This window comes from Tetrahymena thermophila (genome assembly GCF_000189635.1).
Source record: "Tetrahymena thermophila SB210 genomic scaffold scf_8254382, whole genome shotgun sequence".
Lineage (NCBI taxonomy): Eukaryota > Ciliophora > Oligohymenophorea > Hymenostomatida > Tetrahymenidae > Tetrahymena > Tetrahymena thermophila.
The window spans coordinates 137523-152722 of record NW_002476166.1 but is presented as its reverse complement, the minus strand read 5'-3'; the positions used below and the strand labels follow the sequence as shown (position 1 = coordinate 152722).

At 24.3% G+C, this 15200-nt stretch overlaps 3 protein-coding genes across 3 annotated transcripts; all 3 read right to left on the bottom strand. All coding sequences in view use genetic code 6, as the record gives it.

The window, feature by feature from the left end:
* Window positions 1–2550: 2550 nt before the first annotated feature.
* Window positions 2551–5894, bottom strand: TTHERM_00947630 (hypothetical protein; the record flags this gene model as incomplete). Its single annotated transcript, XM_001030999.2, has 6 exons — window positions 2551–2721; window positions 2906–3010; window positions 3073–3199; window positions 4083–4457; window positions 5384–5541; window positions 5724–5894. 6 exons carry the CDS (start codon window positions 5892–5894, stop codon window positions 2551–2553), a joined length of 1107 nt encoding a protein of 368 aa, XP_001030999.2.
* Window positions 5895–6681: 787 nt separating this feature from the next.
* Window positions 6682–8475, bottom strand: TTHERM_00947600 (IQ calmodulin-binding motif protein; the record flags this gene model as incomplete). The annotated part of the gene is made up of 3 exons (XM_001030996.1): window positions 6682–7583; window positions 7636–7839; window positions 7977–8475. 3 exons carry the CDS (start codon window positions 8473–8475, stop codon window positions 6682–6684), a joined length of 1605 nt encoding a protein of 534 aa, XP_001030996.1.
* A 649-nt stretch (window positions 8476–9124) lies between these two features.
* Window positions 9125–14783, bottom strand: TTHERM_00947590 (hypothetical protein; the record flags this gene model as incomplete). The annotated part of the gene is made up of 4 exons (XM_001030995.1): window positions 9125–12189; window positions 12246–12369; window positions 12427–12547; window positions 12604–14783. 4 exons carry the CDS (start codon window positions 14781–14783, stop codon window positions 9125–9127), a joined length of 5490 nt encoding a protein of 1829 aa, XP_001030995.1.
* Between the last annotated feature and the right edge of the window lie 417 nt (window positions 14784–15200).

Sequence of the window (15200 nt, the reverse complement as noted above, 5' to 3'; positions counted from 1 at the left end):
AAATAATCACAATAATTAATTTTAAATTTAAAAAAAATTATTTTTTTTATTAACTAATTTTATTACAGCAAAATCTTGATTTTTGAATTGAATTTTGTTTAAATTATAAAAATTATTAAGATATATAATTAATTGTTTTAAATTTTATGATTGAGTTTTAATTACAATAAAAGCTTTATTTTTTGTAGATTATGTAAATTTTAGATTAAAATAATTATTAACTTGTCAAACTAGGTGGGCACCCTTATAAACTGAGCACTTATTATAAATGAGTAAAAATGTTTATCTTAGTTTAAATTTTCATTATAAAATACATGTATAAACAAGACAAAATTTGTAATCATGTCACATATGTGACTAGTTTAGTTGGGCAGAATTGGATTCACTGTGTTAATTGATTTTATTAAAATAAATTCTTGATTTTTAGTAGATTTAATAAAATTTTTATATTATAAAAATATAAAATTTAACTATTTAATATTTTATTAAATAACTTTATTACCATTAAATCTTAATTTTAAAGTTTGAACTAAAATATTTGTTAATTTAATTTAATTATTTAATAATTAAAAATTATTAAACTAAATATTAATATTGTTGAATAAAAAATAAGTTTTTTTTATTTTAAAGCTTTTGTTGAAATATTTTAGAAAATTTATTTTTCTTGCTTATTTTTTGAAATTCGACCTATTTGAAAAACTAATTTTTGATATTCTATTTTGACTTGCTTGTATTTGGATTGCAATTGTTTTCTATCTGTAAAATTAAAATAAATAGAAGGTTAGATAGAAAAAATAGAAATCATAAAGAATAAAATATGATGTCATTTCATTTTTAATATAAAGGATTGTAAACGTCAATTCTTAACTTTATAAAAGAATATAAAGGTGAAACAAATTAATTTGACTTGATTGATACATGAGTATGCAAAAAGAATATTGATATTTCAATAACAACAATTTAATAAATTTCAAATATCCTAACAGTTATTCAATCAACATAATTTTAAAATTATTTGAATATTTAATTAGAATAATTTTCGTTCATTAATGTAAAATTAATTCTTTTAAAATTTCTTAGAAATAATTTGTGTATGAAAATTTAGCTTAATTTAAGATTTTTGAAAAATTTAATAAATTAAATCAATGAAGAATGTAAACAAACAATGAATTTAAATAGTACAAAAATAAAATTATAAAAGTATTTATGGATGTCATCATTTAAGACTGATTTGTTTACAGGTTAAATAAATAAAAAAATTAATCTAGATATTAATTTTTAAGGAGTAAATATTTGTGTACATTATAAATATAAAAGAAATTAGAAATGTAAGTTTTAATTTCAAAAAAATAAATCATTTATCTTGCTTACCGCAAGTAAATTTTTATTTATGATCAAAAATGATAAAAAACATAACAAGAAATTCATAAATATATATTTGCTAGCTCATAAATTTCTTTAAAGGATAAGATTAATATTGACATTTTGTATAGAAAGCTGGAAAAATATTAATATATTATAAAGTTCATACGAAAATGCCTATTTTATATAGGAAATACTGATTAGACAAATAAGCTATATTATATAAATTATTTTTTTATATAGAAGTAGTTATATTTATTATATAAGTAGGTCAAGAAAAACACAATACTTTATCATCTTAAAAGACTATCCTTAATGGTCATTTAATTTCTTTATGTTTGATACGAGTTTTTCAATTATTTCAGTCATACAATTAATAGTTTTGGTTGATTAATTAGAAAAGTTAATAAAGTAATAATATAAGCTTTCACTCATTCTTTCTTTAAAGTTGGCGCTAATTAAGCAATCAAGATTAAATTTACTTTAATACATTCAAATTTAAGTAACCCTTAAGTTGAAATATTTTGCTATTAAACGAGATGTAGCTAGCTATTGAGCAAATTTTTCTCTTATTAAATTGAATTAAGCTTCTTATTTTTAATCAATATTGTATAACTGAGTTTTCAGAATTTTAGAAACTGAATTTTTTCTTCAAGAAACGGCAATTTGTTTTTAATTTAGTGTATATATTTAAGTTCGAGGTGTTTTAAAGTTCGGAGGATTAAGTAAGTTAGAGAGACAATGGTTGATAAAAGAAAGTATATAGCCGATTTAATTATTTGTTTGTTTGTTAGTTTGCCTATCTTAACTTTCACTTTCTATTTTTTAGTCTTATATATGTCTTAAATTACTCAAAATGATGTTTTAAACTAGTTAACTGTATTTTTTAAGTATCTCTAGACGACAATTTTGAATAAATTTTTAAAGTACGATTTACTGTTTAATATAGTGGATTTGGTATAGTTTATATTATTTTACAGATCTATCTGTTCTATCTAAATAGTTTAGTATTTTTAATATATATTTGAATGAATGAAGTGTGTTTTTTAATTTATCAATTTATAATCCAATTCAATTAGTTTATGTGTGTGTTATAATAAAGATTGAGAATAGGGATATTATAATCATTTAAATTCTCAAATTTTATCTATTTCATTAATTTTTGGTATGTTATAAATCTCATTGCTATCAGCAACTAACCATTGGATTTTGTGAAATCACTCTATACTTGCATATTTTATTGATATTTTCTTCTTAATCATCTCCAGAATCTTCATTGACTTGCGAATAAAATTACTCGATGAATTACTTCTCTTGATAAGTAAATTTCTTTTACTTTGGTTTCTTGAACAATTGCAACTTTTATTTTACATTTTATAATTAATTTACGAAAGTTAATATGAGTTATTTTCTATGAATTCCTCAAAAATCTTATGAATCCCTAAAAACTTTATTTAGTTCTATTGAATTTGTTTGTTTTTTAAAGGTATTCATTCATTCATAAATTCATAAAATATCTAAATTAAATTAAAAATTAATTTACAGTTGCTGAATCATCTGAAAATGAAAGGGTTTCGGGTATTTCAATACGCATAATAAAATCCCCTGTTTTAGGAATAGAGAGAGCTTAGCATCTAGCCTCGAATATCTTTTTATAAAATAATTATTTTAGATCTTAAAGAATTTTTAAATTATTTTATAGAGTTTTACCTGTGAAGATTTGTGAAGAATGGAAATATTTTCTTAAGAAGAAGTATACTCTTACTGTAAAAAGGAGTATTTAATGCATTCTAAGGTTTATACTAAATTTTCCATATAGTACATATTAAGTATACATCTATTTTGAGAAAATAAAATTGTATTAATTAATTATAATATTAGCTCTTTACATATTTTTTAAATTGAGATAATACATAAAAATAAATGAAAAATTAATCTTTATTTGTAAATAGAGTATAAATTTTTAATTGTCCATACAATCCATTTAAAACAGCTAATTTTGTTAATGCTGAATTTATAAAATCAACTTTCTAAAAACTCTGACTGAAATAATTCACTCAAATAGATTTTGAATATTCTTTAAATAAGACTTTTTTGCAAGTGAGTGATTATGTTTTGTTTATGTAAAATTAATATAATTTTTAATGGCTTTATTATTTGTATTTAAATTGATAGTTTGCTTGGATAATAGAAAAAAAAATATTTTGGAAAGAGAAAGAGAAAGGAAATAGTTTGTTTTTAGATTTTATGGAAGATTTAGAGAAAGAGGGAAGACAGCTTTTGGAAGCAGCGATAAAATTTAATTGTTTTCCCTTGTTTAATAATAAAATTTTGTGGAAATAAAGGGGTTAATTAACATATTTATAATATTAAGTAATATTTATACAAATAATCAATGTATGCTTATTGGGTCTTGCGTAATTACTTAATCGTATATTACAGATTAGGTAAAAATAATTCAAAGTTTTCTCTGACCAATGTCTTGAGTCAAATATTCATTACAATATTAATTTATATTAATTATTGCAAAAATTAAAGGCTGAATTATAAAGGATTGTAAGTTACTAACATCTTAAAATAAGTGTAAAATTATAAATTCAGCTAAAATCAGCTACAAATCTAAAATTTATTTGTTTTTGACATATTATTAATTTTTTGGTTAGTAACCGTTTGATTGTATATTTAACATAAAAATTGATTTATTTTGGTTAAAATCTTACTCTGGATGTTATCTGGTTAAGGCTGTTTCCATCAAATATTCCTCCATAGTCCACCCAATCATATCTATAAGCGATTTAGTGATATGAACTGATTTCACAATATAACCCTTTCCCATAACATAATCTCTCTTTACATAAAACCCTCCAGAATTAGGGTGGTCTTATAAGTGCTTTCTCAGGCGCTACTCCACAAGCTTCTCTTCTGATTTATCATCTTCGACAACTTAAGGTTAATTATTAATATCTTCAAAACTATATTCTTCTTGCAACCTTTACTCAAATTCCCTCAAACTACTCTTAAACTCTTCTATTTTTTAACCTAAAAGTACCAATCTTTCATGCTATGAAACCTTCAGAGCGTCAACCATCTCTTTCCTAATAAAATGATATAAAAATATTAAAATCTGCTTAGGAAGGAGTAAATTTATTTTTAAAATTGCTTTTCAGTTATTTCAAATGTACTAATTTTCTTTGAAAATAAACAACTTTACAGGTAGGAAGCGAAAAACTGAAAAACTGTATTGAAGATAAGTAAAAAATAATCAAATAGTGTAAAGAAATCTTAATATTCATCGATTGATTAATTCTTACAAAAACGAGTAAAAATTATAATTATAAATAGTAATTCAGAAGCATCTGATTGATTAAGATAAATAAATTTCGTCATTTAAAAACGAATGACATATAATTTTGAATACTACTTTTCAACAATCAGATAAAATATTGATATCAATCAATAAATCGTCAGCTCTAAAAATTATATTGATTATCTAATCAAGAATTAATTTTAATTATGAGCTATATCTTCAATTAAGTTTCTACACTTTTTCTCTTTGTAAAGATTTTTGAAGGATTCATTTTAAATAAAATTAGTCATCTATGGAAATTATGTGGTGAATAAATCCTCGATTCTATAAATTTGCTTAACTTTACGAATATAAGTATGAAGTAAATAAATTTGTCCAATATTTCTGTTTATTTGTTTTATGAAAATACCTTGAGGTTGTTTGGCTGAAATTAAATCAATCCATTTTTTTTTAATATTTTAAAAACTGTAACCAAAATTTTTAATTTACTTTATGTCAAAAGGTTTGTGATATAATATTAATAATTTGACAATTGTTTGTATTCATTTATCCTCGAATAATTATATTATTTTTTACATATCTCTAAGGTTACAATCGACGAAAATTTAAATTGATGACTTAAAAAGAAGCCAGAAGTGTTATAAAATTAAGTTATTTTTTAACAACGAAGGTTTGTTTCATCCAAGAAAATTTCATAATTAAAAAAAGGCTTACCAGTTGACAGTAGGATATCTCATATAATCTTCAAAATATATATTAATTATACTACTGTCTGAGTTTAAAGTAACATACTCGACTCTCTTCATTTTGTTAAATTAATTAACACTGTATTTTCTTGTATCAATAACAAAGTTCTTGTTGATTAGAATATCCTAATTTTATATTATAATATGGTTAAATCTCCTTAACAATTTATAAAAACTTCAAAAATTTCAAAAAATTTTGCGCGAATAATTTGTTCATTTATGTATGATCAGAATAAACCATGCATATTTCTTGTAAATTTTTTTATATCCATTAGGAATAAAACATAATTTATTTATAAATATCATACATCACCAATATTAAACCATTCATCATATTAATTCTCCTTTGAGTTATTGAATTCAATAACAGTGGCAGTAAAAGCATGCTTTGTGCTCGAGTTTTCTTATTTTGGTTTAACCTTTTCTGGTAAAGGCCCATATTTAGCCTCATTTAAACATCTCAAAATCTTTCTTATCATTGTTAAAATTGTGAAATTGTTTGAGTTGTTAATTTTAATACTTTTATTAATTTCAAGTTGTTTCTTCTTTTCTTTCTTTCTTTATTTTTTTTATAAGATTTCTTTCCTTTCTTTTTTGATTTCTTTTTAATCAAAATACCTATTTTATAGGTAATTTCTTATATAGAACTATGCAGCCAAGCAAAAAACAAATGTAGATGAATCTGCCAAAAAAATCAAATATTTCCTATTTCTTTTTCTTAAACCAGTCTTTCTTTGCTTTGAATACAAAATCATTATTAAACAAATTTTTTTATATGTTGATGGATTAATTTATAATTCTGAAAATACAAGCAAAACAAACAAACAAACATTAAACAAACAAGCATATCTATCCTCTTACCCCCTTTAATCTTAAAAATTGTAAGTTTATTTTTAGAAATTTATATAATCTATTTAAATAATATTTAGTAAGGCATTATGTAAAGAGAAATAAATTTTTTGCGGAATATAATTAATTTATTTATTTTTAAGCTAATTAACATACAAAGAGAGGAAATATAGATAAGTTATTTTCATTTCAATATAAATTTAGATAATATTTACAAAATTTGTTAATATAGTTTATTCAGGATTAATATGACATTCTTTACGATTATTACCTATTTACACTTAATGTTTAAAGATTATTTTTTTAAAGAAAATTAATTTAGAATAATCGAAGTTTTTAATTTAAACGTGTATCATATTTCACTCCAAATTTTTTAATAGTTACATGCAAATCAAATCTTATTTAATACCATTAAAATCAATATCTATTTTGATAAGTTTGAGATATATGCTCATTATTCTAATTACTTCCACCGTTACTATTATAATTACTAAACACGTTGTTGTATTGCTAATTTTCATTATTCTGCTAGTAATAGCTTGGATTTCTCATATAATTTTAATTTGAGTTTGTATTAAAATTATTAGCATATCCCATATTATTCATAATTACTTCATCTTAATTTTTAAATGTTACAGGGTTGTGGCTTGGTGTTTAGTATTACGATCCATAATTATAGCTATCGTTACTCAAATCTTAATTAAAATTTTCAATATTAAAAGGCCTTATTATATTAGAATTGCTTTGTAGTTACTTGTTTACACCAAAGACATTATTTGAATTTTAACTATAGGTATTTGAGTTACCTGATTAGTATAATTTATTTCTTGGATCAGCTAAAAGTCTATTACTAGCATTAATATCTTCTTCAAACCATCTTTTCCTCTGCCCATTTTCCCATTCTCCTTTCCTTGGGATACCATCTCTATCATAAAAAATGCCAATTCCATGTTGTTAACCATTGACCCAAAAGCCTTCGTATTTTCTTCCGTCAGGCCAAATAAATACACCTTTGCCATGCTTTTTATCTTCTACATATTCCCCTTAATATTATTTCCTATCTGGCCATGTAAAGAAGCCCTTTCCATGCAGTCTACCGTCTTTAAATTCTCCTTCATATCTTTTACCATTATGATATGACATTATGCCATAACCATTTATTTATCCATCCTCAAAAGATCCCTCGTATTGTGTTTAATCAAACCAAACAAAAACTCCCTTTCCATGTTTTTTGCCTTTAAAATACTCACCCTTGTACTTGCTTCCATCTATCCACTCTTCTTCTCCCATTCCATGCTACTAATCATCTTTCCATTCCCCTTAATTAATAATTTAAAAATAAATAAAATAGCTTTCATGCTTAATTCTTACCTGTATAAGTAGAGATTTCTGTGTACTGAGTACCGTACCCATCAGCTTTATTACCTTTCCATTCACCTTCATAAATGTCACCATCTGAAGAAGTGAAACGACCTCTTCCTTGCCTCATTCCTTCGACAAAAAATCCTTCATATTTAGATCCATCAGGCCATGTTAGAATTCCTTTACCATGCATTTTATCAGCAAACCACTCACCTTTTTTGAAATATTTTAAGTTTATAAAAAGAATTTAACTGAAAAAAGAATATCTATATATCTATATATCTATCTAACCTTAACGAATATAATTTAATAAGCAGGCATAAGCGGATAAAATAATAAATTATATATACCTACATAAGTAGATCCGTTTGGCAGCCTTTAGGCTTGTCTAAACTCTTTATGCTTATTTTTCTCATCTGGAGGATCGAGTCCATAAATAAATGGCTAGAGTTGGGGTATTTTTTTTCTCGAAAGCCTTATAGATTCCCTATTTTATTATATATTTTCATTATTTATAATTTAGCTGGGAGAACTATTTTAATTAAATCCATTCTAATTAGCTGCATATGAATTATTTGATTGATTATTTTTTCCTAAATCCTACTAATTATTATAGATATTATAAGTTTCTTTCCCTTAATTTTAAGTGCCGTTGTTTAGAATTTGAGCAGTTTGAAAATCTTAATTTTTTGATGGTGAATTAGCTTGGGATTGATTTGCGTACACCTGTTTATTTTATGTCTATAAACCCTTATATTCATATCCACCAAATGTGTTATTATCTAGCTGAGTGTTAAAATTTCCATTAACTGCATTTTGTTTTTATTCTTCGCTGTAACAGACTCCCATTTATCAATAATAACAAAGCTAATACCGCTAATTTACTAACTAATTTATTTTATATAGATTAATTTCTTTATTTTAGAAAAATAAGTCATTGATTTTTTATAATAAATCTCAAAAATTAACTATTTCCTTGATTTTTTAATTGACAAAAAAATAAATAAATAAAAGAATAGATTAATTTTTAGAAAAGAAAATAGATAATTGAATGGATATATTTTTATATAATTAAAATTATTTCAACCATTAATTAAATTTTTTTATGCTTTTCTAAGAAAATTCATCAAAAAATACAAAAAAAATAACTAAGTAATAAAAACAATCTTTAAAATAATTTCTTTCTTTCTCCTAAATTTTTAAATTTGAAAAAAAATAAAACAAAAATTTATTGAATAAAATCAACTTTAATTTAAAATATATAAGTTTATAAAAATCATATAAAAATTCTACTTAGTAAAATTTTATGTACATATTTTGTTAGCTAAATAATAAGAATTTCAATTATTTATATAAATCAATTTTAAAAGTATTTATTTATTTATTGATGCATGTATAAGTATAAGATATTTTTTAATTAATTAAATTTTATAATTTTCATTTTAAATTTGTTAGGTTGTTTATTTAGTCTCACTCTTAAAGCATATCAATTTATAAATCAATTTTATGTTTTTAGTCTAGCATTTTGCTGATTGCTGTGAGCACGCTCATACGAATTTCTAAGTTTATTATCAATATCAAAAGAGTTAAATGCCCCAGAATCATAAGAATCTGTTTTTATTCTTCTCTTTCTATGAACTGAATCTTTTCTTTATTAGCTTGAAGAAGCAGAAGCTTATCCTACTTGTGAGCTTTAGGGGAATTAAATTTTTGTTTGCACTTAAGTTGAGTTAGGCATAGAAATCTTAGCAAAATTAGATTTGGTAGTTGAAGGAATGCTTTGAAAATTATTGGTGGGTGATTGTAGGGTTGAAAAATTAGAAGGGGATTTAACAGATATAAGATTGAATTTTTCGTTGTTAAATTGAATGTTATTTGAAACCATCTTTCTTTTATGGAGTTATCTGCTATTTACTTTTTGAGATTTTTATTCTAAAGCAGGCTATTAAAAAACAATATTATTTTAAATAACAGTAGAGGCTAGTTATTGGTTGATAGATGATTGAGTTAAAACTTACTATTATTTACTATTAGATTATTAAGTTAGACTAGCTGATAAGTTTTGCTAATATTACTAATTAGATGAAGAAATTGAACCTATATTTTAAAGTATATGTTATCCATTAAAACTTTATTGCAAAGATGAATTGAAGTTGCTATTATTTGGTATAAAATTATTTATTAAGGGTTAATTTTCTTAGATATACTAATTTGATGACACTAATTAATTTAAGTTAGAGTTTGTGTTAAAATTTTAATTGGCATTTTAAGAGTTTTTATTGCCTGCAGAATTGTTTCTCTTTTGTGAGTTTTTGAGAGAATAATTATTCATTTCTATTTACTTCAAAAAGTTCTCTTATGGAAGCAGAGAATTTTCAGTAGTTGAAATATTTGTGTGAGCTGCTGTCGTTGAAGAACCTCCACTAATAGTACTTGGTAGATATATTAAATTTGTATTGATTTAAATTTCTCCTTGCTTAAAACTGTTAAGCTTCTTTTCTCTTAATTATGCAGCAGCTTCTTTTTCTTAAGAATTTTACCTTCCTTGTTATTGATTTAGTAGAACTGAAAAAAGATAATTGTTATCTTGCTATTTGCTATTATTTAAAGATTAGTTATTTGAGTTCTAACCTTATACCTTTAGAGCATTGTGAGGTTCTGATGAATGGCGGATAGGCATTACATTTTCATTATTGAATTAGTTATTTTTAGCACCATTTTAATTTGCAAATTCAGTGGGATTTTACTGCTATGGTTTTAACAAACTATAATTAAAGGATTTTTAAAGAGATCCATTTCCAAAATTTGTGCTCCCAGTTAAATTATTTGAATTTGTGCTATTTTTTGTGCTTTAAGAAGTAGGAATTTATTAGCTAATATTAGACAAACCAAATTATTCAGGGAGAGATGGTCTGTGGTTTTCAAAAAAGTTTTGTTTCATCACTTTTTTAGCAGTTATTTTATCAGTCAAGTTTAGTGGATTTTGCTGTTAAGTATAGTTAATATTTTATTATTGATTTTACTGTTAAAAATAAGACAATGTCATATTCGGATTTTGCTGGATTTAATTTCCGTTTTGGGTGTTGTTATTGTTGTTATTGTTGTTATTGTTTGCTGCAGAAGGTTTCTTTGGCTCTGTTTACTTTCTATCATCTTAAAGTCGATTTTATTTTAAAAACTAATTGAAACTTTTTAAAAAGTTGTGTCCTTGCTATTTTTGTTAGTTTTAAGCTGAGGAATTGGTATTATTTTATGCATTAAGTTAATTCGAATTATTTGTTAATTGCTGATTATTCCTTTTTGCCTTAGCTTGGTTCAGCAATTACTATTAAATAATAAAAATTTACTAAAAGTTATTGTTTGTTTAACCACCTACATTATTTATTTATAAATTATTTTGCTACTGTTGGTGCTAAGGAGGAGAAGTATGAATATTTCTTCCTTAGCTTTTTGAAACTCCTTATTCACTGATAATTCCATGATTATTATTAGAATTCATTATGTTTTAAACCTTAATTTTATTATTGTTTTTATTATTAGAAGAGCTATTTGAAGGCTCAGAATAGCATATTTGATTAGACATATCAGAAATTAAATTATTTTGAGCTTGATTATTGTTGTTGCTACTGCTATTAAATTAAGATTTTTTTATGTTTGTAGAAGTTCCAAAGATGTTACTTTAATTTATATTATTTAAATTCTATGATCCTGCTTAGGTGGAAGATGAATGAATAGAGCTGCTTTAAGGTCTTTGCTTTTTAACAATTTCTTCTATTTTATCCAGTATTTATTGTTAATCTTTAATGGAATTACTATTTGCTGATGAGTTGCTAGGATTGCTTTACCCAGTAGATTACTTTTTATCTCTACTCAAAGAGCGAGTTTTATTTTCAAACAAATATTAAGCTTATTAGTACTTTTATTGATTAAGGTATTACTCCTCTGCTTTTAACAAGTTTTGTTATTTCAAATTCTACTAATTAAAATATTAAAGAGCATCGCTTTATGAAGAATTATTTATTCCAGGATGTACTTATTACACATGATGTGTTTTTATTTATTTATTTTATTGATTTTCTTAAAACTATTCTTACTATTTTTAAAGTGTTTCTGATTATTATCCTTTTTATGAAATAGACCCATTTAATGTAAGAGATTATTGTGTAGCACTCATAGTCTATGAATGAGTGCTTTCTTATGTTAACGGAGTAAGTATATTTGATCCCTCTTGCAATAAACTATCTCCTCCAGATATATTTTATTAATTGGAAATGATTACATTATTATTTGGTTGGGTTATATTATTTTATTGACTAAATTATTCTATTAATTACTGTTCATGTTAAAGCATTTGATCTTCTATGCTTTTAGGTATTTATACTTTTTTTGCTATATTTTAAAACTATATATCTTTTTCAAAGTGCTTTTACTTCTTTTCTATATTTTCAGTTCCTTGGGGTGACTCTTTAGATTTTCTATCAGAGCTATAAAGTTCTAAATTTTCTCCTGCATGAGGTTATGAATGATAAAAGATGTACAAATCTTAAGCATGGTTTTTTGGTACTATTTTAAAATTAAAAGAAAATGATGAATTTTATTTTAAATAGTTTAGTTTTTACTAGTTGTTCTTATTGCAGGAATAAAAAAATTATTTTTTAAGGCAATAGAAGATGAGGCTGTTATATTCACACCTTTTTGAGGTTTTAATAATTTTACTTGGTCAGGAAATTCTTCTTCTTCAGGCTTTTAAATTTAAAAAAATATTAAAAAATAAAAAAAGAAAGTATTTATTTATTATACGATAATTTGCTTATCAACTCCATGAAATCTAGTGTAAACATTAATGATTTGAGAAATCATAGGTGCATCTTAAGGAATTAAAGTATAAGCAATTTCTAAACTTTTACCAAGCCAGAATTCTCTTTTTAATTAAATTAGTTTTATTGAAAAATTATTTCTTTTAAAAAATTGTTTTACGAATCTGAAATTTTGTAACTGAGGTTGGGGTTTTGCAAAAAAGAGGACTCTTCAATAAATCTTGTTTCTGTTGAAATGCAATAAAAGCAAATAGCAGATTCAACTATCTTTCTTAAAGAGCTTTCTACTATAATTTCGTTAAATGTTGGAGTAAACTAAGATATGGTGGATAAAGAAACTGGTTTCATTTATAGTAAATTGAGTATATTTGATGTTAATAACCAATGATTTTCCTTTATTGTACTATTAATAAAGTGCATATCAAGCTAAGATGGCGAAAGAATAAAACTCAATCTCTTTTTGGGGTCAACCTCTTTCGATGAAATTAATTCCTCATATATTTATCTCATATACAAAGCTAATTTGACTTTTTTATCAAATTTTTCATTAAAGTTATCTCTCAGAGCTCCAAAATTGTTGGTAATGTAATGAAAAATAGGCAAGCATTTGAAAGCAAGATTTACTTCTTCCTAAGAGAAAATTGGAGCATCAGAAGATTCACTGAGTAAATTACCATAAATGCTTGAACATTATTTGAGACCTTTTGAAGATCCAGACATTGTATTATTACTTAAATGGGAATTTGAATAAGCAGAAGAAGAAGATAATTTTTTTTCTAAAGGATTTGTAGGAGTTAGCAAGCGACCTTTAGTGCTGCCAGAGCGCTGCTTCACTACAGGAGAAGCAATTTGATTATTATCACATGAAGATGAGGAGTTTCTTTGATTGCTTTGACTAGTTGTTTTATTTTAAGTTACATTATTATTTCCATATTCACTTCTTATTCTTCTGTGAGAGTTATTTAACGAATTATTATTTATTATTAGCTACTATTGCTGGGCTTAGCTTTAAACAGTAGAATTATTTGAGCTTCTATTGAGTTTTTCGAATTACAGCAATACTTTTTGAGATAGACTTAATGTAGATTCGGACGAAGGCTCAGTTAATGTTTAACTTTTTGCTACAGAAGATGAATTGACTGCAGAATTTTCTGTATGAAGAACAGCTTGATTAGCACTTAGCATGTTTCCTCGAATGAGAATGAAGTAACAAATACAAAGACAATCATATAATATATGAATCGCAATTTTTGAAGATTTTTTTGCATAATCTAAGGCATCTTCATGCTTTCCTATTTCACTAAACAAAATACACATTTATAAATTCAGAGATAATCTCAACTTTTTACGCTTGAGCTTATTTCCTAAATTAGAAAAATATGTTAAAACATCTTCAATACCCTGAGAAGTAAATCCATTTTAATTTATTTAACTTCCCTCTTTCAACGTTTTAGAAAATGATGAGATAAAAGCTGCTTCTGATATACAACCGCCAATTGTATTAGGAACAGGCAAACCGTTAGAATCTGTGAATTATTGATTGCTTTAGAAAGACTTACCAGCTGAAGCTGAATACTTCGATTCTGGATTTTTATTATTTTTATTGCTTTAAGTTAATGAAGCTGCTTTTTCAGCAATTTTTTTTTTCATTCTCATATCAGAATTTTCAAAACAAGAATAGGCTTCATCAAATAGCCCTGCTTTATAAAAACAAATTCCTAAATTTATTACAACGGCAAGCATGAGGTCAGTTGAAACTTTTCCTTCTTACTACATATACGTATCGATAAGAACTTCTGCATTACGAAACTGCTATATTGATTCTTTCAGGTTGTTCTATTCTAGGTACTTTAATCCTGTTTCTATGCATTGCTCAATATATTTAGGTATATCTGATTCGCTAATTGACTAAAAGTTGTTAGAATTACTATTACTGTTACTATTTTAGTTAGAGACTAAGTTTTAACTAAGCTTATAGTTGTTTCCACTTAACAAATTCGATTATTACTAATTACTTAATTTCTATGATTACTGAATTTACTACTGTGGTATTTTAGATTGCTACAATTTGTTTGTAAAAGTAATTTAAAATATTATTGGTTTTTGTAACAACTTCACTATCTCTTCTAAATTATTCCTATTTTAAGAGCTGCCTCCTCCTTTCCCTTAAGTCTAGTTTTATGTATTATCAAGAGAATTTTTCTAACTCTGCTAGCTATTTCCATCTTTATGATGATTTTCAAATTACTCTTTCCTTCTTGGACTTATCTTATTAATCAGTTCTGGCTCTTTTTCATTATCAATAATTTTATTTTGTTTTTTCAATGGTTTCTTGAGCATCTTAATTGTTCTTTATATTAATTTTTCAATTAAGGCTTTATAATAAGTTAAACTATTTTAAAATATTATCTTTAATTCTACAGAACCAAAAATACTTTGTGAGACTGCTAACTACTTACTTTGAGTTTCTTTAAACAAATTAGCTTTAAGCTGAAATCTATTTATTTATGGCTATTTATATAATGATACTACTTACTGCTATAAATTAATTCAATTTAATTGTTTCTACTCTACTATTTTATTAGAAAGTAATTTTTAATTGGTAAAAGAAGAAATTATATTTTTTTTCTTTTTCTTTATTTATTTAACAAATAAACCAAACCATTTATTTATTTATTCATTCTTTGATTATCCATTGATTAACAATTTTATCAAATTTTTTGACTAGAATAGTTTGTTAGGGTCTTTTCCCTATTA